The sequence below is a fragment of the Ochotona princeps genome, chromosome 11 (assembly GCF_030435755.1).
Source record: "Ochotona princeps isolate mOchPri1 chromosome 11, mOchPri1.hap1, whole genome shotgun sequence".
Taxonomy (NCBI): domain Eukaryota; kingdom Metazoa; phylum Chordata; class Mammalia; order Lagomorpha; family Ochotonidae; genus Ochotona; species Ochotona princeps.
In genome coordinates, this window is record NC_080842.1 from 44275892 (window position 1) to 44302774 (window position 26883).

Consider the following 26883-nt stretch of genomic DNA (forward strand, 5'->3'; position numbering starts at 1 on the left):
TAGTTACACAAATTTATCGGCAATAACTTGTAACTCATTTTTCATAGCAATTTGGGATTGAATTGGAAAGTACTTGGTTTCTTTTTTTACACATAGTTGAGTGACAGAGATGATGGATGGAGAGAAAACAAAATGCCCTCACATCCTCTAGTTCACCTGCTCCACACCCTCACTGCTTGCAGTAGCTGGAGTTAGACCAGGTCAAAGCTAGGACCTGCCTTGTAGGAGGAGGTATGCTCAATCACTGGCCTCAGGTCTTTTGTGCAAATGTAATGTCTTTAACATGAACAAGCATACAAATGACATGTTTTTTTTAATTAAATTTATTCATTAATTACATTGTGTTGTCATTACATAGAATCTGGGATTCTCCCCCCATACAAATGACATGTTAAAGAACTGTTCTGGCTGCCTGGATGAAGATGGCTAACATGTTTGTATGTTTTTCTTCTCACAAATGTTCTGTTTCTCCACTGGTTAGAGCCAGTGGCTTACGTTTTGATGTGAGTTTCTGAGCAAAATTTTGCTGGTACATTGTTTATGCTTGATTCCTCTGTTGTATTTGTGTAGCGCCTGCACCTAGGGTGAGGGCCACACAGGTACTCTATGTGTAAATGCTGTTATCTTTTTAAAGAAGAAACGCACTGTTAACAGAGCCATGTTCAACTTGGAATGTCATCTTATGAATTAAAACCGGCAGCTCTTGCTCACTTACCTCCTTTGGGGCTTTGTGGTTTGCTTTGTCTTTAGAAAGTGTCTTATTGGCCAACCGAATGGCTGTGTAATATCAACAGAAGGGCAAGCCCGGATGAGGATGGGTGTTGGGAAAATGATGCCCAGTAGTGCCCAGTAAGGAGAATCTTGAAGATTGTGAAAGCACGTCTCAGAACAGGCTGTCAGAACTAGCCCGGTGCTGGGGAACTTGCTAGTGTCTGAGTGCCAGCCAGCTCCCTCCATGACAACACTGAGAGTGTGTGGATGTAGGCCAGATAGATGTGATTTATCTTGGGGGACTGACTGGTCTAAAAACAAAATGTGGGCGAGAATTTTAATCACACCTCAATTTGTAGTTGCAAAAAGGATTGAGAAATATGTGACGCTGCTCCTTCTTTTATCAATGAACTTACTGTGGGGACTTGAGAGCAGTGAATGTGGTTTTGAGAGCTGGACGGGTCAGTGCAGTGAGGCAGGGACAGTTAGTGTGTGGGGAAGAAGGATCCTAGTTAACATAACACCTCTGAAGCTAGCAGGGGCCTAACTGCAGTGTGTATTAGCAAGAAGCTGGATGGGAAGCAGAATAGCCGGGACTCAAGCCAGGCACCCTGATCTGGGATGTGGGTGTCCCATGCGGCAGCTTCAGCTCTGTGCCAAAGGCACACCCCATATCTCAGCTTATTGTTCCAAAATGCTGCTTGAGAGGCATGTCCCTGCAACATGATACTTGCTCATTATTGAATCTATTATTACAAACACATATACAGAGAACAGGAGAGACAGAGAGGAAGATATTCCGTACATTGATTCACTCCCCAAGTGGCCACAATGGCCGGAGCTGAGCCGATCCAAAGCCAGGAGCCCAGAGCCTCTTCTGGGTCTTCCATGTGGGTACAGGGTCCCAAGGCCTTGGACCGTCCTCAACTGCTTTCCTAAGCCACAAGCAGGGAGCTGGATGGGAGCAGGGCCACAGGGACATAAACCAGCGCCCATATGGAATCCTGGCATGTGCAAGGCGAGGACTTTAGCCCTAGGCTACTGAGCCACACGCCCCCACATACATTTCTTAAAGGGCTTTATATATTCAAGTTACACCATTTCTCATGACAAAGCAGCCTGTGAGAGGAAACTCAATTGGTGCTCCCTAACCCTGAAATACATAAATTGAGATAGAGTTTAAAGCCTGTTTAAAGAATCATAAAATCACCATGCATATTTTAGGTTGATTCTACAGAGATGCTCTTGAATGAGTTATAAATTAAAATACTCTATTTTTAAAAAGCCCAATCTTAGCATCATGAGAAATGAGGTGAGGAGATGTTACCTTTTCAGCTACCAGAGGTGTAAGCCATAATTCTTAGAAACACGGAAGTTGTCAGACACATCAAATTGGCTCGCTACCTGTGCAATGCAGGTGCTGCTACTTTCACTTGGCATAAACCTCTCCAGTTTCTGATAAGGAAAGACAACAAAGACTAAAGAAAACAGAAGACAGCAATGGAAGGAACCACGTCTGCCTCTCAGGCAGCTGGAAGAGCTGCCATCTATCTGAAAAGCAGGCACGTCTCCCCACCACGGGGCCCAGGCTTTGAAGGAGGTGGCATTTACCGTAGGTTGGACCCTTAACACAGATGTTACTGGAGCTACAGGGCCAGTGGGAACAGATTCTTCACCCAGAGCAGCTGGTTGCTGGTTCTCCAAATCCTACATGCTTTTCTCTCCTCCAGATTGCCACCCCACCAAGGAGCATCGCTGTGGTGATGGGCGCTGCATCACAGTTGAGTGGGTGTGTGATGGAGACCATGACTGTGTGGACAAGTCCGATGAGGTTAATTGCTGTGAGTATCTCAGTTTCTCATTTTGCTTCTTTTCCCATTTCAGCTTGTATAAACTGTCCCAAGGTAGAAGATTATATACAAGGTTTATTGTCCAAATCTCACTCACAGGAAAAGATTCTTGTGCAATATTTTGGTTCTAGCCTATAATGATAATAATGGACATCATTGAGTAGTGTGATGATTAGAACACTGTGTGGTGGTTGGTACCACATCTGTACTCTAGAACTTCCAGCTCTGTTGGGCTGATGTGGCCAGTCAGGTGTCTGTATGCATTCATGACTTGGCAGAAGGGATGCCATTGCCAGAGTTGGCAGTGTTTGCTCTGTTTGTTCAGTAAAGGAAATAGGACTTGCCAAACATCCCTGCAGGATCCACCAGACATGTTCTTGGGGATCATTTGTGAGAAAACACAGGGAGAAACACTAGAGACGCACCTGTCATTCTCCTGATGTCGCACAAACATGTGTGACAGTAATTATCTCACAGCCTCTTGCAAAAATTTTTTGGTGGCCGTTTTTGACCAAACTAATATGAGAAGTATAGTTACTGACCACTGTGCTCCCTAAGAAAATGTGTGTCCACTTGGCAATAATAAAAATGATTTTTAAAGCAGTTGTTACATGTGAAAAAAGAGCAAGTTGGCCTGAATTAATAAGGTGGATTTCATGCATATTTGAATGAACTACATTTTAATGTCTTCTCTTGGCATCTAATAAAAGTAGAACAGTTGGTATTCAGCCTTCCTTGAGTGTCTGCGGCAGTTGGTTGCAGGCCTCTCTGTGGGGAACATCATCTGTAATGTTCAAGTTCCTTGCGTAGAATGGCCTAGCGTTTCCATGTGACTTAAACGCACCCTCCTCTCCACCTCAAATCATCTCTAGCTTACTCTTAACAATGACTACAACGTATGTGCTGTGCAAATGGTGATTACCTGGCATTGTTTTAGGAATAATGGCAAGTGAAATGACAGTACATGTGTAGTACAGAACAGTTTATTTTTTTCAAATATGTTAAGTCTGCTCTTGCAAGACCTTTTTGTGAAGATTTGAGATTCTGAACAACATGAGACTAGCAGAGGTTCAGCCATTTAAGCCCTTTCTGAATTAGTTTTTATATTGTTCATGGTATCACTAGTACCATCACTAAGAACAATTGTACAATTCTTTGGAAGAAGTTAATAAAAAATAAATGCATTTAATGAGAGGGAGTATTGATAAAAATTGCATTCCCCATTCTATCCATTCATTTGTGTTTGCACAACAGTTCCTGTCTTGGTGTGAAGTCTGATAAATGAGAATCATTTTAATGACCTTCCGGCTGGAAAAATCTTTCAATGCATGCTCTTCCATCCTCTCCTAGCCTGTCACAGCCAGGGTCTGGTGGAATGCAGAAGTGGACAGTGCATCCCGGGCAGCTTCCGGTGTGATGGAGATGAGGACTGTAAGGATGGGAGTGATGAGGAAAACTGCAGTGACAGTGAGTGTGCCCCGAGTCCCTGTGACCTTCGGCTCTTGGTGGACTTCTCCCCTGGGGAAAGTTCAAGCTCTTTAAAATAATCTAATGCCACATGAATAATTCCAGCTTGCCTAATTTAGTGGTCTGCACAGCTTTGGTCAGCCTCTCTTGTGGGAAATCCAATTCTCAAGCAGTAGATGCTGTGAGACTGTTCCTAAAGAAACAGGGCAGAGGGAAATTTTGAGGGTGTGGTTGAATTCATTAACTGTTTTAGGGTAAAGAGAAAAGTTCAGTGTAGAATATCCAATGAAATGAGATCAGGTTCCAATTAGGAGGAAGTGGCTTGTGAAATTAAATGGAACAGCTTCCGCAAATAACCATGTTGAGAGAGGTGGTTTAATACTTCACATGAGCAAGCAATGAACTTGCAGGCTCTTGAAGACATGTGAGGTCTGTGTATAAAACTCAAGAAACTCAAAGTAAATCAAATAAGTTGGCTTTTGACATGATTCTGTGTCTGTAAAAATAGATTCGACCCATTGTGTTAAGGTCCCTATGAAGACTGAGGTGCTCTGGTAGGCAGAGCCCTAGAACTAACCTAGGCCTCGATTTGTTGATGTGGCACAGGCCCATCATAGTTGTCAAGAATGTAGCTGGGGCAGCGCTGTACTTCCGGTTCAGAACTTGGCTTAGCTACTCATCTGGTTGACTTTAGACAAGTGGCTTCACCTGTTTGCCCTCAATTTCTGTGACTGTAAACTCAGAATAATGTTGACTACTTCCTAGAGTTGGCTTGTGGTAAGAATGCTCTTAACGTTGTGGCCATTTCTTGTGTAAAATGATCTAGCATTTGTGTGTGACCTCAGCACATTTTAAACCATAGACTTAGTACATAGAAACAATATACCAAGAGAGATTTATCAATTTCAAAATACAGAAGAAGTGGGTGACATTGTTGTGTAGTGGGGAAAGCCACCCCCTGCAATGCCAGCAGTCCATATAGGCGCTGGTTTGTATCTCTGTTGTTCTGTTTCTGATCCCGAACCCTGCTAATGGCCTAGAAGCAACAGAAGATGGTCCTGCCTCCTGCATGGGAAACCTGGAAAAGTCCTCCAGCTTTGGCTTTGCCCAGTCTTGGCTGGTGTAGCCAGATGGAGAGTAAACCAGCAGAAGGACTATTTCTTTCTCCCTCTCTCTCTGCAATTCTGACATTAACATAAATAAATCTTTTAAAAAACAAATAAAATCTGGAAGCAAACCCTTGTCCAGCTGTGTGCATGTCAGCTAAGCACCTCTCTGGACCAAATTATTTTTGTAATTGTGTTCTTCCTATATAACTTCATATCCAGTTTTTTTTTTTTGATTCTTCACTATGAAATGTCAAGATTTGTAGGGTTTTTTTCCTTGTGCATGTGAGGTGTAAGAAAATCCTATGATACAATAGCTGAAAAAGCCAAAATGTTGTGCTTTGATATTATTTACCTAATGATTGTGACTTAAAAATATGGTGCCAGTATGTGCACATTTGCTGGAAGTTCAGTGGTAATAAACATGGTATTGAAACAATAGGATTCTTGGGAAGATGGGCATGCTGTAAGTAGTTGTGCCATCTGGTCCTCACCCATGAAGGAACATGGTTGTGAAGGAAGATTCAGGCTGCTATGGTGTGCACCTGCTGGTTAAGGGCCTGGGACCAGCTTCCCTGAGGAGGAGGTATTGGATCTCAGATCTGTGGACTAAATGGAATTAACAAATAGGAGTTGGACATCTCAGAAAGGAAGGAGTAATATCGTTGTGATGAAACAGCTGCAGATGAAGAAGAGCATGGTACAAGGACTTTGAGCATGGATTGGACACTTGTGCTAATGGACAGGGCTCAGCAGTGCACCGGGGCCCACTTCTCCCAAGGCTTCAGGCTCTGCTGCAGAGTTAGACATTTTTTTTTAGATTTATATTTTTTCATTGGAAAGTCAGATATACAGAGAGGCGGAGAGACACAAACATCTTCCGTCCAATGATTCACACCCCAAGGGGCCACAAAAGCTGGAACTGTGCCGATCTGAAGCCAGGAGACCAGGAGCCTCTTCTGGGTCTTGCATGCAGATGCAGGGTCCCAAGGCTTTAGGCCATTCTCAACTGCTTTCCCAGGCCACAAGCATGGAGCTAGATAGGAAGAGGGTTGCCAGGATTAGAACCAGCATTCATATAGGATCCTGGCGTTTGCAAGACTAGGCTACCACACTGGGCCCTAGACACCTTTTTTCTTTTAACTGATCTGAAGCTAGGAGTCAGGAGTCTCCTCTTTATCTCCCACATTGGTACTGGGTCCTAAGGACTTGGGCCAGCCTCCTCTACTTTTCCAAGTGGTAAGCCAGGAGCTGATTTGGAAATGGGGCAGACAGGACTTGAACCAGCACTCATATGGCATCTGGCACTTGGAGGTGAAGGATTAGCCTGTTGAGCCACAGTGCCAGCCCCAGAGTTAGACCTGCAGGTTCTGCTGTATGCACATCTGTCAGGTCTTTCGCACTTGGCTTTCCAGTAGCGAAAACTCCATGGTTTTGGCCTGGACACTTTCCTCCCCCAAGCTTTGGCATGGGCTACTTTTCTGCTTGGGAAGCCCAATCCCTCCAACTGCAACTTGCCATCTGCCTGGAAAATTCAACTTGAGAAACCAGGGGGCACCCTGGTCTCCTCTGCTTCTAAGGCAGAGGGCTGCAGAAGGAAAGTGGAGAAATGAAATAAAATGGAAATTTATTTAGCTGTGTAATGACACTGAGATCCATACGTCAGCTTTACATGGTACACATTTTCATGAATGTTTGAAGCCCTCTCATGAATATGAATTCAGAAGTTTCTTTGCACCCAAATGAACAGCTTTGTTTCTATTTGTCGTGAACTTGCTGATGCCCTCTTCTATGTATCTTCAGGCAAGCGATGCTCACATTCTATCACAATGTTTTCTTCATGATGGAATCCTTAGTGGGGAACAGGTGGCATCTTGGGGGTCAGTCCTTTTGATGTTTCAATACTCAGGGTTTAATTTGTCATGTAGACTTGTTCTGGAATGCTTAGCATTTGCTGAAACAATGAATGCGTGTTGTAAAATTTCCTTAAGAGCCTAAACTCATGGAAACTTTAGATTTGCCTTGAATGAAATGTGTGCATGTGTGTGTATTGGGAGAGCTGCTGGCTTAATTGGAAGGGCTGACAATGGTTTTCTGCAAAGTTATGTTATACAAGATACTGGAAAGGAGCAGAATTCTAATGTTATATACCTTGTCTCTGAAAGTTAGGTAAGAGTGATTATATAAACACACATACTATTATTTATATTTAAAAGTGTCTTGGAAGAGTCTCTAAATTTCAGATGATGTGTCTGAAAGGAATCGGCTGTAGTGCAGGAGAGAGGGAGAAAGAATGGGCACTCATTCATTTCATCTATGAATGAGCAGGAAATCGATGGGAAACGCGGTTTCCTCTCTAGTTACGGTAAGGAAAAGCCATTAGGGCAAAGGCTGATGCTACCGCTGTCATTCATTTGGAAACAAGATCCCAGTTTTTGGGTCATCACAGTTAGGCTGGTGATAGTTTCCAAGGACAAGCGGAAAATTTGGATAACAGCCGTGGAAGACTTGTACCATGAGAAACTATTGCGTTGGCACTGATGCTCTACTTATTACCAGGGAAAGTGTTTTCCTTGGAGGGAAGACTAGCTGCAGGTACAAATGAGTACTATTTAATATTCAGAATTTCAGATCTTTCTGTTGTGCTCTCTGTCCCTCAGATCACTTGAACTTGTTTGCTAGTCAAGTGTAGACACTTGGGTAAGAGCATCGTTGGTTTTTGAATAAAAAGCAACAAGCATCTGCTTTTTGGGTGTGGGTTGTCTTTGATTCCTTCATTCCTTCAGGATTTTCCTTGCAATAAGTGGATGGTAGTTAGCCGCCAGGAAAATTAATCTAGCAGGCACGTATTCAACATGTGTTCAGTGTTTGAGGAGAAACTGGAAGGAAATTAAAGTTGTGCCATTTCTTGGAGCCAGCCGACAGCCTTGATCCTTTAGATCCTGGTGCAAGGAATTCAGACAATGAAAGCCAATGTCCTTTTCCCTCTGTAGGTCAGACTCCATGTCAAGAAGGAGACCCAAGATGCCTCTACAATCCCTGCCTTGATTCATGTGGTGGGAGCGCGCTCTGCGACCCGAACACCGGTTTGAATAACTGCAGTGAGTACTGCACCTGACAGATTCCATCACCGCATCGTGATATGTGTTCACTCTCTCCTTCTGCAGTGATGTTGAAATATTGAAGGCTGGAATCCCTCCAACAAAACACATCTTCGCCTTTTCTCTTTATAGTGGCTGCATGTGGTAGCAGAGAAGAACCAAAATGGTCTTAATTAACTTAAATCAGAAACAAATGTGTCATTGTGAATGGACCATAAATCTACATGGTTTAATATCATTACCATCACTTTCAAATCAACATCAGCTCCTATATATTTTTTGGGCCCCCTCTTCGGGCCATCTTTCTTTATTCCTTTTTAAATTTTGAAATGGGAACTTTAGCCAACAAGCAAATAGGGAGTTCATCAAAATAGCCATTCTGATAGTCTGTTCTCTTATTTCATCTTTCCAGGAACTTTGGGGACCTATAATTGTTTTTGGAACCATCACGTTAATTGTGAAGTGGCAACATTACAGCTCCACATGGCGTGAGCAGGTGGCTCCGTCTGAATTAGCTTTTGGCAGGGTAGGATTTGGCACAGTGGTTAAGTTGACACTTGGGTCACTCATATTTTTTCAGTTTCCTGGTTCAAGGCCTGGCTATCCAGCTTCTGATCCAACCCTTTGCTAATGTGTAGAGGCAGTAGTATATGGTGTCTGAAACTTGAGTCCTTGCCTTACATATACAAAGAGTTCCAGCTTCAGCCCCAGCTCCTGGCTTTAGCTTGGTCCTGTACTGCAAGCATTTGTGGAGTGAACCAATGGATGTAAAATCTCTCCCTGCCTTTCTAATAAAAAAATGGAGATGAATATGTAATGACTGATTGCTGGTAGCAATTTCTTACCCCTGGCAGGTATTTCCATATTGTACTCAGTTTGTCTACTTTAAATCGCCAATTCTTAGCCTCGCCTTCGGTTTGAGGCAGGGAATTTAAAAGCAAATCTGAGGGTTCCCAGTTCGCTAGAGTGACGACTTAAACGCATCCTGCCAGTTAAGACTGTAGGAAGTAGAGGTTGAAAGAACGGGTGACGGGCTCAAGTCTTGGGTTTGCTGCAGTTTGGCCTGTTGACCTTCGTGGGTCAATCAGTGCGGAGCATACAGGGAAGGGCCCTGCAACAGTGAGGGGGGCTCAAGGGGCAGATAAGGCTAGGCTGGGAAGAGGGTCCAGGGTAGGGGCCATGCCCAGGGCTTCGTTTTTGATGGGCACCCGACGGATATTTGGCTAAAAGCTGGAAAACTATCTCCTCTCTTCCATTCTCACATTGGGGGGTGGGATGGGGAGGGAGCGGTTTCCCTTGTGAGGAAACAGATGTTGTCAGGTCACATGGACTGGAGATGTGGCATAGCAGTTTGGGTTTACCAATCCAGCATCTTCTGTTGGGATGTGATCTGGATTGCTTTTTTTTTTTTTTTAAGATTTATTTATTTTTATTGCAAAGTCAGATATACAGAGAGGAGGAGAGATAGAGAGGAAGATCTTCCATCTGATGATTCACTCCCCAAGTGAGCCGCAATGGCTGGTGCTGTACTGATCCGAAGCCAGGAACTGGGAACTTTCCTCCAGGTCTCCCACACGGGTTTGGCCTCGCCCAGCTTTCTATGTTGAGAGTATTTGGGGATTGAAATAGCAGATGGATCTCTCTCTCTCTCTCTCTCTTCCCTCCCTCCCTCCCTCCATATTTCCTTCATTCCCTGCCCTTTCTCTAACGTTCCAAGTAGAAGAAAATGAGTAAGCATTAAGAAATTTACCTGTTTCACTGTCAAATAAATAATTTTAAAACAAATCTCAAAATATAGTGAATTATGCACACTGTAAAGTGCATCAGCTCTTTTTGCTCCAGAGAATAAGATTTAGCTAACTCTGGGACTATAAGGAGATTTCTAACAAAGTTCAATTTCTTCATCAGCGTTTAAACTTTTGTAACTAGATCGCCCTCTAGTGGCTACTGTGGATCAAACTCATGAGCAAGTCTACTGCTCACAGAAAAATTTATTAATATTATAAATCATCGAAATGGAGATTGGCAACTGAGAGTTTATCTTCGTGCTCTATGACAAAAGTCTTAGGGAATAAAACACAAGGTCATATCAGCCTTGCCACATTCAAGGAAAATCTACAAGACAGTATGTGAGTGTTACCTAATCCCTGCATCTCCCTTGGTTCTAAAACACTTAAGTTTTTCTTCTCCCAAACTAAAAGTGATTCACTCTACATTTATTTAAAGAGGAAAATTATCCTTCTAGTATGATGTATTAATCAACCAAAGGAGATGTCATGACAAAAAGTTAGATGCCTGGTAGAGGAAGGAAAGAAAAGGACCAAGAATGCCAAAAAAATTTAAAAACCCGCCTGAAGGATCTCATTGTTGTGAATTTCTTTTCATTGGAAAGGCAGATTTATAGAGAGAAGGAGATGGAGGGAAAGATACGCTGGTTCACTCCCCACATGGCTGCAGCTGAGCCATTCCAAAGCCAGGAGCCAGGAGCTTCTTCCAGGTCTCCCACGTGGGTGCAGAGTCCCAAGGCTTGGGACCAGCCTCTACTGCTTTCCAGGCATAAGCAGGGAGCTGGATGGGAAGTGGAGCAGCTGGGACACGAACCAGCGCCCAGGGGATCACAGTGCTTGGAGGTGGGGGATTAGCCATTTAGGCCATTGCACTGACTCCTGTTTCTCATGGTTCTATAAAATATTTTTACTTGTTTTTAAGAGTGAGAGACAGAATCTTTGATTCTTTTCTGGTTTCCTCTCCAAATGGGCACAGTGCTAGGGTTGGGTCAGGAGCCTAGAGCTTCATTCAGGTCTCCCACATGGGTTGCAGGTCCCCAAGTACTTTGGTCATCTTCCACTGCCTGTCTGGGTACATTAGCGGAGCCCTGGATCAGAAGTGTAGCAGGTGGGGCTCAAACGAGTGCTCTTCTGTGGGATTCTGGCCTTGTAAGAGATAATTTAATGGGCCCAGTGCAGTAGCCTAGTGGCTAAAGTCCTCGCCTTGCATGTGCCATTATCTTGCATGGGTGACAGTTCATTTCCTGGTGGCTCTGCTTCCCATCCAGCTCCCTGCTTGTGGCCTGGGAAAGCAGTTGAGGGTGGCCCCAGGCTTTGGTACCCTGTACCTGTGTGGGAGACCCGGAAGAAGCTCTTGGCTCTTAGCTTTGGATAGGCTCAGCTCCAGCTGTTGCGGCTACTTGGGGAGTGAATCATCAGACAGAAGATCTTCCTCTCTGTCCCTCCTCCTCTCTGTATGTCTGACTTTTCAATAAAAATAAATCTTTAAAAGAAAAAATGTTTAACATACTGTACCACATTGCTGGCCTCCTTTCACAGTTCCTGAAGTCCATGGTGCCAGCATGGTCAGGTTCTGGTGTTAGCTCTCTTGTGGTTTACAGATGCTGACCCATTATGTCCTCCCATAGTGGAAAGGCATTCAGGGAACTCTGGAATGCTGTTTATAACGGCAATCACCTCGTACATGAGGGCTTCCCAACCCTTCCATTGCCCCTCCCCTACTTAATGACATTGGGAGTTAGAATTTCACCACAGTAATTTTAGGAAGACACAAACATAATACTGTTCCTGTTTCAGAAATTACAGAAAATGCAAAATCAGTCCAGCTTTCTGCTTCCTCTGTCACCCTGACCGTAAGATTGCGTTAACTTTACATTATTGTCACCTTCCAGGATACAGTCATGGAGTACTTTGTAAAAACCCTCAATTATTTGTGAAACCCTCAATTATTTTGATTAAGATGTGGTCTCGGAGTTGTGTGAGGCCTCTGTCTCTTCACCACTCCTTAGTCACATGATTGAACTTCATTTGAATGACTCCTCTTCATAAGGCATGGCATCTTCATTCACCTTGGGCCAATTTTGCCAACATACTTGAGAGCTTAGCTCTCTGATCTCGGGGAATACACTACAGCCTAGAGGGAACACTCACCCCTCCACCATATCCTCTGAGACCTCCACACCCCTCCCCCCCGGAAGCCTTGCATAGCCATCTTGTTCATCCTTGACTCTCTTAGCATTGAATTGAACAGCACTGCCTTGGCAAGCTGGATGTTGACAGCAGCATCTTATGGACTGGATGACTTCAGTCAGATTGATTTCCCATAGCTCTAGAAGCTGGAAGCCCAAGATCAGGTTTCTGGTTAAAGCTCGCTTCCTGGCTGACAAGCAGCTCCCTGCTTGTAGCGTCCTCACATGGCTGACAGAGCAGCAGCACTAGGCCCTTCCCGTTCTAGACTTCTTCTAAACGGAATTATCTCCTAAAGTTTCCACACACCAAGGAATATGGTTGTGACATAGGATCCGGTTGGGGAGGCACAAACACTTGTAAGATTAGAACATTAAAACATTAGAACATACTGAACTCTCTCCTAGACCGTTTGCAGTGTGCTGTATCCATCATCACCAGTGTCTGCCTGTCAAGATCATGGAATTCTTCAGTATGATGGACTATATTATTTTTTTATATAAGCAATGCCAGGAAAAACTCCTTGTACATTTTCTTTTATTCTCTGTTCTGGGACCATGCTAGATACAAACTTTGAGATGAATACATAAAGTCTCACTTTATGTGAGATCTTTCTTTTGCTTATGTGAGACCTCACTTTATGTGAAATCTCAAAGGCAAGTGAGGGGTCCATACAAGAAGAGTACAAGGCGGGGAGAGCGGGATGCCTGTGCCGCTGTGCCATTCAGAGGAGACTCAGTTTGTGCCTACAGTTTGGGAGAGTGTTTGACCTGGGAGGTTTTCTAGGAGAGGTATTTATGCAGTCTTCCATGCTAAGAGAAGAGTCAGTATGATGGGAAGATGGGAAGAGATCACTGCCAGTAGCAGGTGCTGCTTGTACTTGGCAGCTGGATGCCCCCATTTAAGGAAATGATTACAGGTAGGCGGCAAAAAGGATATGCAAAGACAAATAATTCCTAAAATATAGGAGCTATCAGGGAGATGGAATTTGTTGCACAGACTCAGTTGATGGATTTGTTGTAGGCAACAAGGTGGTTACTTCATTAACCAACTTCATTTTATGTACATAAAAGATGCTCTATTTCTTGTATTCTAGTCCTGCTTATACTCATGAAGGAGAAGGTAATAATTTTGGTTTTTTAGAGTTTCTTTTTACCTGTGAAATTTTAAAAATATGTGTTTTTTTTTCCATCAGGTCAATGTGAACTGATCACACTGGAACTGTGTATGAATTTGCCATACAATCATACAAATTTTCCAAATTACCTCGGGCACAGGACTCAAAAAGAAGCATCCATCAGCTGGGAGTCCTCTCTCTTTCCTGCACTTGTTCAAACCAATTGTTACAAGTACCTCATGTTCTTTGCTTGCACCATTTTGGTACCAAAGTGTGATGAGAACACAGGCCAGCGTATCCCTCCTTGCAGGTAAGAAGACGCAGCTCTCTGACGTATCCTTACTTTGGAGAACTAAGAGGATGAAGTCGAATTGGATTGGGACAAAATAACAATTACTGTATCTAAAAAATGATTGTTGAGTAAAGAAATGAGTTGTAAGTTTAAGATTTGAAGAATTCATTGCCCAAATATCAAAGAAGGAGAATGTGAACTGCCTTTGACAGCTCAACCATTTTCATCAAACATAATCAAATGTATCACATCGTGGTACATCGGGTATCATTTTTTTTTAGAAAGTGAGCTTGCAGAAAAAGGGTACATTTGCCTTTTTCCTGGCTCCTCAGATGTGTGTAAAATTCCATGCCCCTTAACACTGAGAAGCTGTAAAAGTCATACAAGGGGATATGCCAGCTGCCTCACAGGTGGACAGGAATGGACATTGCTGAGTTGCTTTTTGGCTTTTATGTTTTTGCTTATCTGGATGGGATAAAGGACAGCATTTCAAGGATATGGCATGGACTTTGGATATGAATGCTATCCTAGCAGTTGGAGTTGAATATATTGGTCTTGGCTCTTGGCTAGCTGCTGTGTGACCTTTCAGACATATTCCTTAGTCTCTGTCATGATTCCTTTACTGTAAAGTGAGGATAGTAACGGTTATCGGGTTGAGCTGCTGTGCGATGAAATGCGTGTACGTAAACGAAAAATACTTCAGATCTTGGTAAGTCCTGGGGTCCTTCAGCTGTGTGGATGATACAGGCATGCAGCTGCTCAGCGGCCAACAGGGCCTCCTTCGATGTAGTGAGGGAATTTCCACAAAGAGATGACAATTCTCTTTGGGCTGTTTCCCTTTTGGGGGGCACTATGTGGATGTGCTGGCCTAAATGTGTGTGGTGAGCATGGAAACCATATGTTGGCAGCAGGAGTCATCTGGAGCTGTAAGGAAAAGCCATAATATCTATAACAGTGGACAGGTGGACAAACAATTGCAGGCTGAATTTCAAACAGGTAGGAACATCTGTAGTGTCAGGAAACTATAAAAGTTCAAACTGGTCTGGGAAACTGAACAAATTAAACAAAATCGAATAAAACTTTATATTGGCTTGCGCAGTGACAGTTGTGAAAATTTTCATCATAAATTATCACCATTATGACACCTACCAATTTTGTTAGTTCTACATCTTATCTCACTTTTGCTGATGGTGAAGGATTAGCATTAGTAGCCATTAGCAAATTCTTACATTTAATTTGATCTTTAAATTTGAAATTTCAAGTTTCCTAATGTAGCATTTGTCTGCTATGTGCAGATGTAACTCCCAGAAATAACTTACAATTTCAGGGCTTAAGTTTCTTTGGGATAATTCTGTTTCTTTATACATACATATTTTTCATGTCTATCAATCTAGATTTTGAGTTTCTAATTAAAAATTAAAAAGATTTGTATATTTAATTGAAAGGCAGAGAGGGGAGTAGAAACAGAGAGGAAAAGGTCTCCCATCTGCTGGTAAACTCCCCAGATGGCTGCGATGACTGCAATGGCTTGGGTTGGAGCCAAAAATTCCATCCAGGTCTCCTACATGGGGAGCATGGGACCAAGTACTTGAGGCATCTTCCATTGTTTCCCTATGCTTATTAGTGGGAAGCTAAATGAGAAGCAGAACAGTTGGATCTTGTTATGGAATGCCAGCATAGCAAGTGGTGGTTTAGCCTGCTACTGGCCCTGTAAATTGTATTTATCTTATTGCAAATAAAAGATGCTACCCAGTTCAGGAAGACTGAGAATGAGAACAGCAAAGGAGAAAGGACTGTCTGTGCTAGAAACATCCTTCTTTTTATTTCTGCAGTGGAGCTTCTCTGGGTGGAAGGGCATATTGCTGGAATGTATTCTTTTTGTGATGAAATGACTCATCTTGTTTTCCCAGTATCTGTTATGTATTTGTGAGTGTGTGTGTACAACATGCACCCTACACAAACACACACACACACACACTCATCCAGAACTAAAGCCTTGAGCGCATGAGGAAAAGCCATCTCTGCTGGGGTACTTTCTACTTCGACCACTTTGTCTTTCCTGGTCTTGCAGAGCGCTGTGTGAGCACGCTAAAGAACGCTGCGAATCTGTCCTTGGCATTGTGGGCCTGCAGTGGCCCGAAGACACAGACTGTGGTCAGTTCCCAGAGGAAGAGTCAGATAATCAAACTTGCCTGATGCCCGATCAAGACGTGGAAGGTTAGTCCTTGAACTAATGGCCATGGGGTGCGTCACACAGGTGAATGTGACAGCTACATTTTGAAGCCTCTCTTTTTTTAATGGGTGGGGGATTGTTTTATTTTCCTTGTCTTTTCTGTTTAATTGTAAATGAGGCTGCATAGGTGGGTTAGTTTGTGAACTTAAACTGAAGAATTTGACTCTTGTCTATGAAGACATAGCCATCATTTGAAAAATAATCATTAGAAATGTAAAACTGACATGATTTGTGAGTTTGGAATTGCATGTGTTCATCGTTTTAGCCATGTGTTGCTCACAGGGCCTGTCTATGTAGATTGCACTTGTACGCGAGGGCTCATAACCTAATGACTAGCATCGTGCCCTGGGTCCTTCAGGCGCACAGAATGCAGAGGTCTTGATAACTCAGAATTATTATTATAAATTTTTAAAAAGTTATTTGAAAAGTACAGAGAAATTGTATCCATTAGTTCACTCCTCCAGTGGTTTCCACAGCCAGGGCTGGGCCAGGCTAAAGCCAGGAACCAAAAGCTTTATTCAGATCTCCCACTAGGTGCAGGAGTTCATGTCTTTGGGGCCTTCTTCTGATGCTTTCTCAGGCATATTAGCAGGGAGCTGGATGGGAAGTGAGGCAACTGGGACTTGAGCCAGTGCCTATTTGAGATGCTAGTGACACAGGTGGTAACCAATTATGCTGTGCCCCTGACACAGGATTATTATGTAGAGACTTGAATTAGGACCTGCCCACCAGGTGGAAAGACTGGGAATTGGAGTTGGTTTGGCACATGGCAGGCCACCTGGAGACTGGGAGCATGGATCTCTCAAGGTGCTGGCAATGCAGTTGTCTGTTTGGACCAATGATGAGTCCATGGAGGGTGTACACACTCAGTTGCTGATGTAGAAAAATGACTGCACGAACGAAGGGGAAAGATGCCAATCAGCAGAAAGAAGGCCAAGTAAACATTAGCTGTCTCAGCTTTACTGACCATCCTCATCTGCAGTAAAAGCTCCCTGACAGCATTTCACAAAGAAATAGGTAAATTAGCTGTTACTGCTGTTGTTTACAGCCTTTGAGAATAATTCTGTTCTCAACAGAATGTTCACCTAGTCACTTCAAATGCCATTCTGGACGGTGTGTCCTGGCTTCCAGAAGATGCGATGGCCAGGCGGATTGTGACGACGACAGTGATGAAGAGAACTGTGGTACGTGTGTGAGACAGCACTTGTCTTGCATGTTTGGCAACAACTGATAGATAAGGAGCTGCATTAAAAAATGTAAACTGCTCACCAGCAGGAAGTAGTGCTAATTTACTTGTGTCCAAATTTGGTGCAAATTCATTCATTTCAGATCAAAGCGTGAATTGATAAATGGTTTTTTTTTTTGTTAACTCTAACACATTGCACATCTATGTATAACTTTAATGATATACGAGGGTACATCAAGAAATTCATGGCAAATGAAATTAAAAGATAAATTTGGTACCATGTTTTTTTTGAAATCCATGCATATGACAGGTCTTAAAGTTTATGGAAAATGTGTTTGAAGAGAAAACTGAATTATAAAGCATATAAACCAAAATTGCTTTCAATTCCATTTGCCATAAATTTTTGATTTATTCTCATGTTTGCAAATACAGCAGAGTGTAAGTGGTTATAAATGAATCATAAAGCAGTTGTTACCTGTTCTCAAGTCAGAGTGATGGTGTCTGCCCACGTGATCCTCATGCTGCCAAACGGGCAGCCAGACAGAGTTCACGCTCCAGTGTCCTAATTTCATTGGGATTCATTTTCATGCCATCTTTTATTTTGTCTCTGTTGGCAAAGGATGAAACTCTTCTTGACATTTCTGCTGCCGAGTTCCAAAATCACCCATGGAAAGGCCAGAAATGCCAACGGCAATTTCAGTGAAGCTAATTCCCGTTTTATTTCCCTGCAAGCCTTTGGACTTGTAACTTCAGAATGTGTCAGGGAATGAAAAACAGATCATGTGCTTTAATACACACTATTCTGGAGCAAGATAAAATGATTGAAGGGCTACTCAGGATCATGGGATTATGATTATTTTGCTTGTCTTACCCCCCAAATGATACTTTTTCCCTTGTAAGAATATAAGGTAATATATCTCTAGAGATCATTTCATCCTTTTGGCATTTAATGTATGAAATATTGCCTTACTCCCCAAAATGAATTTTGTGTAGAAGACATTGCCTTCCTGCAGTAGACAGAATGCCACCAGTGATCAGCTGAAATCCAATCAGTCCCTCTAAATGTGGAGAAGTGCATCTTTGGGAAAGTTGCAGCTCTCACAATCATGGTGGAATGACCAGCAAGTAATTTTGTTATGGAAGAACATACAGTGCTTAGAAAACCTACTACTTGCTTATTTGCAAGAAAGAGGAAGAAAACCTAAATATCCTACGTTTTAGAACACTTCAAAAATAACATGAAAAATATAATCAAAAGATAGTTTAATTTTGGTATAAACAATTTTTGAAAACTATGCATTTTTTTATAACCACATTTTCCATGAACTGTTTGAAGGCCTCTTTTAAATTGCTTGAGATGCTCTTGAGAATCATTTGGCTTTATCCATTTAATGGTGAGTTTATTTTGAGATGGTTCAGGATGTTACATATGATCTATTGGAATGGCTAAATGTAAATCTCCATTAAGGTAGTAAAGAAAAGTAAAAAATTGACTTAAAAAAAAATCCAGCAGCTTTACTAGGGCTAAAAGCCTGGAGTTCCAGAATATATAAGTATGCAGGAATTGCAAAAACATTTTATGGCAACATAAAAAGCATATTTCCATTCCATTTTCCATAAATGCCTTGAAATATTCTCATCTTGTATAACAAAAAAAGTATGATAAAATATGGAATTAAATGGCTCTAAACTATCAAGTTTCTCATTAAGTAATGAAATTTCATTGATGGTTTAACCATACCAAAATGATGGAACAAGTTTCTGGGCCCGGTGCAGTAACCTAGTGGCCAAAGTCCTAGCCTTGCACATGCCAGGATCCCATATGGGTGCTGGTTCTAATCCCGGAGGCCCCACTTCCCATTCAGCTCCCTGATTGTGGCCTAGGAAAGCAGTCCAAGACTGCCCAAAGACTTGGGGTCCTGTACCCACTTGGGAGACCTGGAAGAGACCCTGGGTTCCTGGCTTTGGATCAGCACAGTTCCATCCATTGTGGCCATTTGGGGCGTGAATCAATGGATGGAAGATCCTCCTCTCTGTATATCTGAATTTTCCAATTAAAAAAGACAAAATGATAGAACAAGTTTCTGTCTAGTCTGTATGTAATCTTATGTAATCTCACTTTATGTTCTCTGGGACATGTGGGTAGCTGAATGGCTTGCCCAGTGTTTAGGAGATCATACTAGTTTTAAAGAAACTGGGTTGATGAAGGCCCAGCAACGAGACTATTCTGAAAGCATCCAAATCCCATTTTATCTCTTTGCTGCTGATTGTCGTGTATGCAGAGTCATACCGCCTGGTAATGAATGCACCTGTTCTACCAGTGCTGTTTGGTTTATTCTGTGCAGTGAGGCATTGAGAACTTTTAAATTCTTGGGTTTTGCTGAATAATATGATGATTATCCACTCTGATAGATCTGCTGTTCTGCCAAAACTTCTAACCACAGTATTGGACTTTCTTCTTATAGAAATTAGTGTTTTCTTGATAATTGGCTATAGGAAAACTAGATAATCAGAGCACTAAATGTAAACAATACATCTTTAAAATATAGATGCTAAAATTTAGCAACCAGCAACAGCATATGCAGATGTCTCTCACTGATCTTGCTAAGTTTTTGCTGGAGAAATTATTTCATCATCGGATTGCTAATGTAAAGCAAACCATGAAACTTGACAGTATTTGACATGTTTTCAATAAGCATTTGGAAGAATTACACAGACCCAAACCTATCATTCCAAAATTGATTCATGGACGGAGACTAACATGTAGCAGAAGGATGAACAGAGTTAGCACTGATCAGAAATACTTCATGATTTTCAAGGCTCATGGTTTGTCAGTGGTTAAGTATGTGCCATATAAATGGCACCATCTGTAAAACTAACAACGTGATAAAATGAGTTTAATTTCAGCATAGCATTTTCTAAATATTGATATCCCAGCAGCATAGAACAAGACAAAGTTTTGGGGAATCACTAAAAAAACGGAGATTTGGGGAAAAATATCATCGGGATTATATTTTTGAACTTTCCTGTCATGGCATAGATTTTGTGTGAGACGGACTTTTACCTGGATTGTTAGGTCCACAATTTCAGTGAGCTCTAAATGCCGATGGTACCTGGGCTATGATGCCATCAGCATGTTTCTCAGCAGGGAAGTTATGGAATACAGCTGAAACAAGAATCCAGTCTTTCTAGCTTCTGTCAAAAATGAAATCTGTTACGTGAACATAGCATCCTGGTTTCAAATTTGACCACTATTCTCTAACACAGTAGAGGCCATATGGAGAAGGTTGTGATGACTTGCGATGTGTCATTAAGTGCCTTTCAATTTATCTTGAAATTAAGAATCACTTTGTGAACTCTCCTTAATCTCTCAAGACTCATATGGAATAAAACCTTTAATGTAACCCGAACCATGTCTCAGTCATAATCCCCATCAGGTGTATCCGCAGCTCTGACTCTGATATATGTCGGTTTTATAGCTCAATTTTAATTTTCGGAAAACGTTTCTACTAGCCTTTTGAACTGATAGAACTTGTATAGCTTTTCTGTCCTTTAGGACTCTTTAGTAGCATTTGTGTAGCTTACCGCATGGAAAGACTTCCTAGGCTTTCTTAGCACTCTGAGTGCCCAGCCTCATGCCCACGCATCTCTGCTTGTGGAAGGAACCTTTCACGTTCCCGGGTTCTTGTCATGGTCATTGTGTCTCCAGGGCTGAAGCCATGGAGCAGGTCCCGAGCCTGCAGTTCAAAGCCCTTTCCATTTCCCTATCCTGCCTTTACCACAGGGCAGTTGGATGCCACATGTGGAAGAGGCCAGATAGGATGGCACTCCTGGGAGGAGGTGGCAGCTCCAGAGCTGGGATGGTGTAGCTGAGGGTCATAGCTGGCGGTGCTGCCCCTGGCAGGGCACACTGAGGAGGCAGGGTCTTGGTTCTGGCTGTTGGTGATAGTGCTTTTGCTTGTGGCTGTGCACACTGGAAGAGTTTTGACACATGTGTACCAGGTACTGACTGCTGCAGCTGCTGTGATCCAGCCTCATGTCATCTGGACCACCATTTCCTGGGGTAGATACTGGCCTGGGATGTCTAGGTCTGGGTTATTTCAGCTTCTGCCAGCTTCAGGACCCAGACTCACCTGTCTCCTTCCTGTGAGCCCCACCTGGAGTGAGACTGTTTATTTCATGTCATTTAGTCAGGAGGATGAATGGTGCCATTCACCTGGCATGACTAAAATATTCTTGCAGAACAAAAAATGCCTGAGTTAAGGTGATTTGAGCTCTTTATTTACACTGATAACTCACTCGACTCCTTCCACCTTTCCTTTCTTTCTCCCTCTCTTCCTTTCTCTCTTTGCAGAGAAGAGGGTATTCTAGTTTAATTTTTTTTTAAAATTGTCATTGGAAAGGCGGAGTTATATATAGAGAGAGCAATCATTGGTTCATTCCCTAGATGGTCACAACAGCCAGAGCTGCACTGATCTGAAATCAGGAGCCAGTAGCTACTTTTGGGTTTTCTACATGGGTTCTGGAGCCTCCGGACTTTAGTCAGGCTCCACTGCTTTCCCTTTCCTGCTTTGCCATTTTTAGTGAACTGGAGCAGAAGTAGAGCAGCCAGGACTCGAATTTGCACCCATATGGGTTATCAGCAGCCAAGGCAGAAGCTTAGCCTGATATGCTACTATGCTGGCCCCTACTTTTATTCTTAAATTGTGTTTATTTTCATTTAAGATTTTTCTCTGAGGCATATTGTAGTCAAATCATCAAAATTTAAGGATGAGGGGAGCATTCTTAAGACAGTCAGAGAAGAGCATTACATTGCACATACAGGAGAGCCAGTTAGATTAACAGCAGACAACTCAGCAGAAAGCCTGCAAGCCAGAAGGGAGTGGGATGGTACAACCCATGAACATTGTATCTAGAGAAGTTTTCCTTTACAAGTGGAGGAGAATGGAAATTTTCCCAGATAAATAAAAACAGAATTTGCCACCACCAGACCAGCCTTATAAAAATTCTGAAGGAGTGCTTCACTAGAAGTAAGCCTTAAAACTGAACATCATTGAGTTCACTAACAGTGCCGACTTAATGAGTAACAAATCAAAGACTGGTATTTTTATCTGTTTACAGTAACCTTGAATGTTAATGGATTAAATTTTGCAGCCAGAAGACTTAGGATGGCTGAATGGATAAAAAAACAAAAAACAAAAAACAAAATCACTTCATAAATACAAATAGTACAAAAAATAAAAGTGAAGGGCTACTAAGAGATACACCAGGTAAATGGAAACCAAACCCCAATGGGGCACTAATAGAGCTGTTCCCGGGCCTGGGAGCATCACAGATGAAGAGCTTGGGAAAAGCTCTCACTGTTCATTTCCTGTCTCTGGTTGGTAACACTTGAAATCTAATCTTGCCTCCTACCAAAACCTTTTTTCTTCTTATTTTCAGAACTGGTTTCAACAAGAATTTTGAAAATTCTTTTTCTGATAATGCTTCCCAAGAAGCCTGAGTCAATTCCTTATAAAATGTCTCTGAATTTTTGTATGCGATCAAATGAAAAATAACATTGTTTGAAGATTTATTTTTACTGGAAAGGCAGATTTAAAGAGAGAAGAGACCGAAAGATCTTCTATCTGTTGACTCACTCCTCAAATGGCCACAATGGCTGGAGCTGAGCTGATTGGGAGCCTGGAGCCTCTTCCGGGTCTCCCACACAGGTGCAGGGTCCCAAGGCTTTGGGTCATCCTTTACTGATTTTCTAGGCCACAAGAAGGGAGCTGGATGGGAAGCGGAGTAGCTGGGACATGAGCTGATTTCCCTATGGGATCCTGGTGCTTGCAAAGGGAGGAGGATTAGCCAATTGAGCCATCATGCTGGGCCTTGAAAAAAATAACATTCTTTTTTTTTAAGAAAAAAAATTTTATTTGCTCACTACTTTGCACTTCATCCACCTTACAACAAATGATCTTCTGGAAGCCAGAGATTCTTTCTTGCTCCCGACATGAATACCATTCCATTTAAAATACACACATATTGAGGGCAGGTCACTTGTTCATACTATTCTAGGCAGGGGATTGGTGAATGCCACATGGTCTTTGCCTCAAACACTTCACATCCTGGTGAGCCAGGGATCTGAGTGGGGTAATGAAAACATGTAAGACTCTTAGCAGGCTTAAGTACATATCCAAATAATGGATCAATCAAATGGATTTCCCTAAGCATCTTTGCTAGTAATTGCTATTTCACAGGAAAGTTATAGCTCAATTGTGGACCTATTGTCAAGAATTTGTGAAAATTACATCTGTTTCTCATATATATTGATAGTTTTTGACCTTAGCTCTTTACCCTAAAGTGATGGCTTTGCATCTGGCTTTATAAAATAATTCTCCAGATATTTGACATAAGAGGGGCCTCTTTGAGTGAACATAAAGATGGCCAATCAAGTTGTTGACTAAGCTTACATTTTCATGCAATCTGAATGTAGAATCTTTGGCTTTGGCAAATTTGCCTAAGAACATAGTTCTTCATCTTGTGGAGAGGTCTTCTGTGTTGGCAAATTGACTCCAAAAACAGAAGGCGCAGCTAAAATGTATGCTAAAATGTAATTGCCTTTTCATTTTGTTTCTCATTTCCCATGTGTCACTTTTGATCTTTTGTTAGAAGAGCTGTGTTATTTATACTGTAGGATAGAGATGATTTTGTTTTCTGTTTTCAAAATTACATTATCTAGGCTGTAAGAGCAAAACTCTAAGGAAGCAAATCACATCTTTGTGTTACGATTTTTCAATCATTTGACCAAATTCATAACTGTGGGCATTGCAAATAACCTTTCCTTCTGTCTCCAGGGTGTAAAGAAAGAGATCTTTGGGAATGTCCATCCAATAAGCAATGTTTGAAGCCCACGTTGGTCTGTGACGGGTTCCCGGACTGTCCTGACAAAATGGATGAAAAAAACTGTTGTAAGTGCTTTTTGGAATGTATCAACACAACATTTTGTTTTAACCACCATATACCTCTTTTTTGGAGTACATCGGAAAATTTGTGAATGTGTTTCTGAAGCTAACAGTATAGGAGGTAGGCACTTGGCACAGGAGGTTAAGCCACTGCTTGGAATGTCTGCATTCAATAGTTCAGTGTCTAGGGTGGAGTCCCCATTTGCTTCTGATCTAGCTTCCTGCTAATGTCCCTGGGAGGCATCAGATGATGACTTGGACATTGGATTCCTGCTGCCCAAGGGAGAAGTACTGGGTTGGAGTTCTGGCTACAGCCTGATCCGTTCTCAGCTTATTGCAGGTGTTAAGAGGGTGAACCAGTGGCTAAAATACCTTTCTGTACCAACAACTCTCCCCATCTTTCTCTCTGTGTGTATGTCACTGTCTTTTACATACATTTTTTAAAAATGTTTTTGATGTTTTTTGAGATTTTAAACAAAAATTCACTTAAATGCATAGGCCAAGGAAATGCTTAAAATTTTAAAATAGATACGTGGTGATATTATTGTAAAAGAGTCAAAAACTAAGGGATATAAAACATAATTGTAAGATAAAATAATATGTCAACTTTAAAATTTTAAGAAGATGACTATCTTCCTGGCCCTGTATCAGGTAAATATAATCAGGTGAACAAAATGAGATCTGTAATAATGCATGTTTATTTGTCCTATACTTTGAAAGTATATATATTCATGTAGGACAAACAGAGGAAGAATGTAAGGAAAAGGTTACAGCTAAATCTGTATAGGTCTGTGGGATCATTACATTTTAAAAACAATTCTCCTACCTTTTCTGAATGGATAGCCATTACCTTTAGAATATTCTTTGCCAGCGAGTGAGAGAAGTTGCAACTCGAGCTGATGATGAAGACATTTATTACATTATTTGTATGTCACATGTATATGTGACTTATTTATATTTATATGATCATGTATTTATAGGATCATGGATAAAGTCAAGTGCAGGATAGATTTTTTTTGAGACTGCATGTGGAGGTTAGCAGCTTCTCTGAGATCCTGTAATTCAGGTTCATCTTGGAGTGGCTCCTGCAACAGTCAGAAGATGACTGCAGAGGGCGCCAGACTTTCTCAATCATGTGCAGTGACAATGAGCTTGAGCTCAATTCTGGACCATGAGTAAGACATCCACTTTTATCAGCTTTGGCAGAGTCCAAGCTTGCAGGCTGTACCCTTCATATATATTAGAAAAATCAGTTCCTACAAGCAGCTGAATTGCCCAAAGCAGCACCATGCAGGGAGAGATGCAGGGCCCACTTCTCCAGTTGCCCCTGTGCCAGCATAGAGTGCATGGCCTAGCCAGCAAAGTTGAGACAGGGAACTAACTTGTGAAGCACAAGCCACAAAACCATAGACCAAAGTCCTGATCTTGAATCCTAAGCATACTTTTGCACTATAACTGTACTTAAAAAAAAAGAGCAATTACAGCCAGAAGAATGCTCAGTTTACACTAATCAGGATCCTGTGGAACTGGATGGCAGGGGTGTGTGTGTGTGTGTGCATGCGCACGTGTGTGTGTGTGTGTGTTGGGGATGGTGAGAAAGCTGAGAAAAATCAGGTTTCCTTATAAAGGAAAGGGAAAAAGTAACTAGATGTTAAAGAGGCAATAGAGGAAAGTCCTCATAATTATTAAAAACTTAAAATTATGTGTAACAGAGTCATTTGATAGTAGTTGTCTTTTTTTAAAGTAAGTCTTATCTCTCTGGGGGGCCAGAGCTTGCTTTCCTCCTACGTTGGCTTCCATCTGATGACCCTTTTCGTCCTGCTCCTTGTTTTCTAATTCTTGGTAATTAGTGCTGCTATAGGTATTCTTCCTGTCAGTCTATTGTTAGAAGAATCTAGTTCTCTGGAGGTGTTCAACCTTAGGACATGCTGTTTGGATGGGTTGACCCAGTAACTGAGATTTCCTGCATTCTGTTCTGCCTTTTTACCTGTCTGGAGGTCTCTGTTCCCATGCGTTTTCTTCCTTCCTCACTCTGAACCGCCACTGTAATCACACTTACTGTTCCAAGTGTCTCAGTCTTTTCACTTCTGTTTTTCATGCCAGCATTTTGCCAAGCTGATGAACTGGAATGTGCAAACCATGAGTGTGTGCCACGGGACCGGTGGTGTGATGGTGTAGCCAACTGCGCCGACAGCTCAGATGAATGGGATTGTGGTAAGTGGCTTGCTTCTGCCATCTGTTGTCCACACGCATGCCTGTCAGCTCTCGAAGTTAAATGAATCTTAAATTACTGCACGGATTTTACTAACCAAGTTCAATTTTGTTTTGCTGTTTAAGAAGTTGACAGCAGTGATTCATGAGTGTTACTTCCAAGTCACAAAAAGTATCCTACCATGTTGCTTGTATATTTGAAATGCCACTATTATTTGTAAGAATATTTGAGTGCAACATTTTGTACCAAAGCTTTGCTAGAGAGGGATTTCAAAACTCTCTGAACATCTGGGTTTGACTCTGATTCTCATCATCTACACCTCCTACAGCCTGATAATCAAGTGGCCCCTCCATCTCTCTGGGGTTGTTGTAGATCCGGTTGGGAATTCTAGCCACATAGCTCCTTGGAAGGACTAGCTCTCCCAACCTGCATCCCCCAGCAATGCCTGCGATGTTGCAGTCTGTACCCTGAGCTGGAATAATTCCCTCATCCCGTGCTTATCACCGCTTCTGTTCACATGGCTCTACCTCACTCCTTTGTGCATCTGGTTTGCCATGTGTCTGATCAACGGCACAGGATTTCATAGATGATCTGTGCCTGATGAAGAATAGAATATTATTAGAAACAAAGTAATATGTAGATGAAATTAATCCTAAATTAGCATCATATGCATACCTTTGCATTCTC

The 26883-nt window shown here is 42.1% G+C and overlaps 1 protein-coding gene across 2 annotated transcripts in view; it reads left to right on the top strand.

Annotated features, from left to right (window-relative positions):
• CORIN (corin, serine peptidase) overlaps positions 1–26883 on the top strand; it is a 224284-nt gene that overhangs the window by 172469 nt on the left and 24932 nt on the right. For both annotated transcript variants that reach the window (XM_058670142.1, XM_004579119.4), the window contains exons 8-15: positions 2442–2552; positions 3912–4028; positions 8128–8235; positions 13405–13636; positions 15690–15835; positions 16928–17035; positions 23877–23990; positions 26088–26198. In XM_058670142.1, coding sequence (XP_058526125.1) covers positions 2442–2552; positions 3912–4028; positions 8128–8235; positions 13405–13636; positions 15690–15835; positions 16928–17035; positions 23877–23990; positions 26088–26198 — 1047 coding nt within the window. The remainder of the gene's footprint in view (positions 1–2441; positions 2553–3911; positions 4029–8127; positions 8236–13404; positions 13637–15689; positions 15836–16927; positions 17036–23876; positions 23991–26087; positions 26199–26883) is intronic.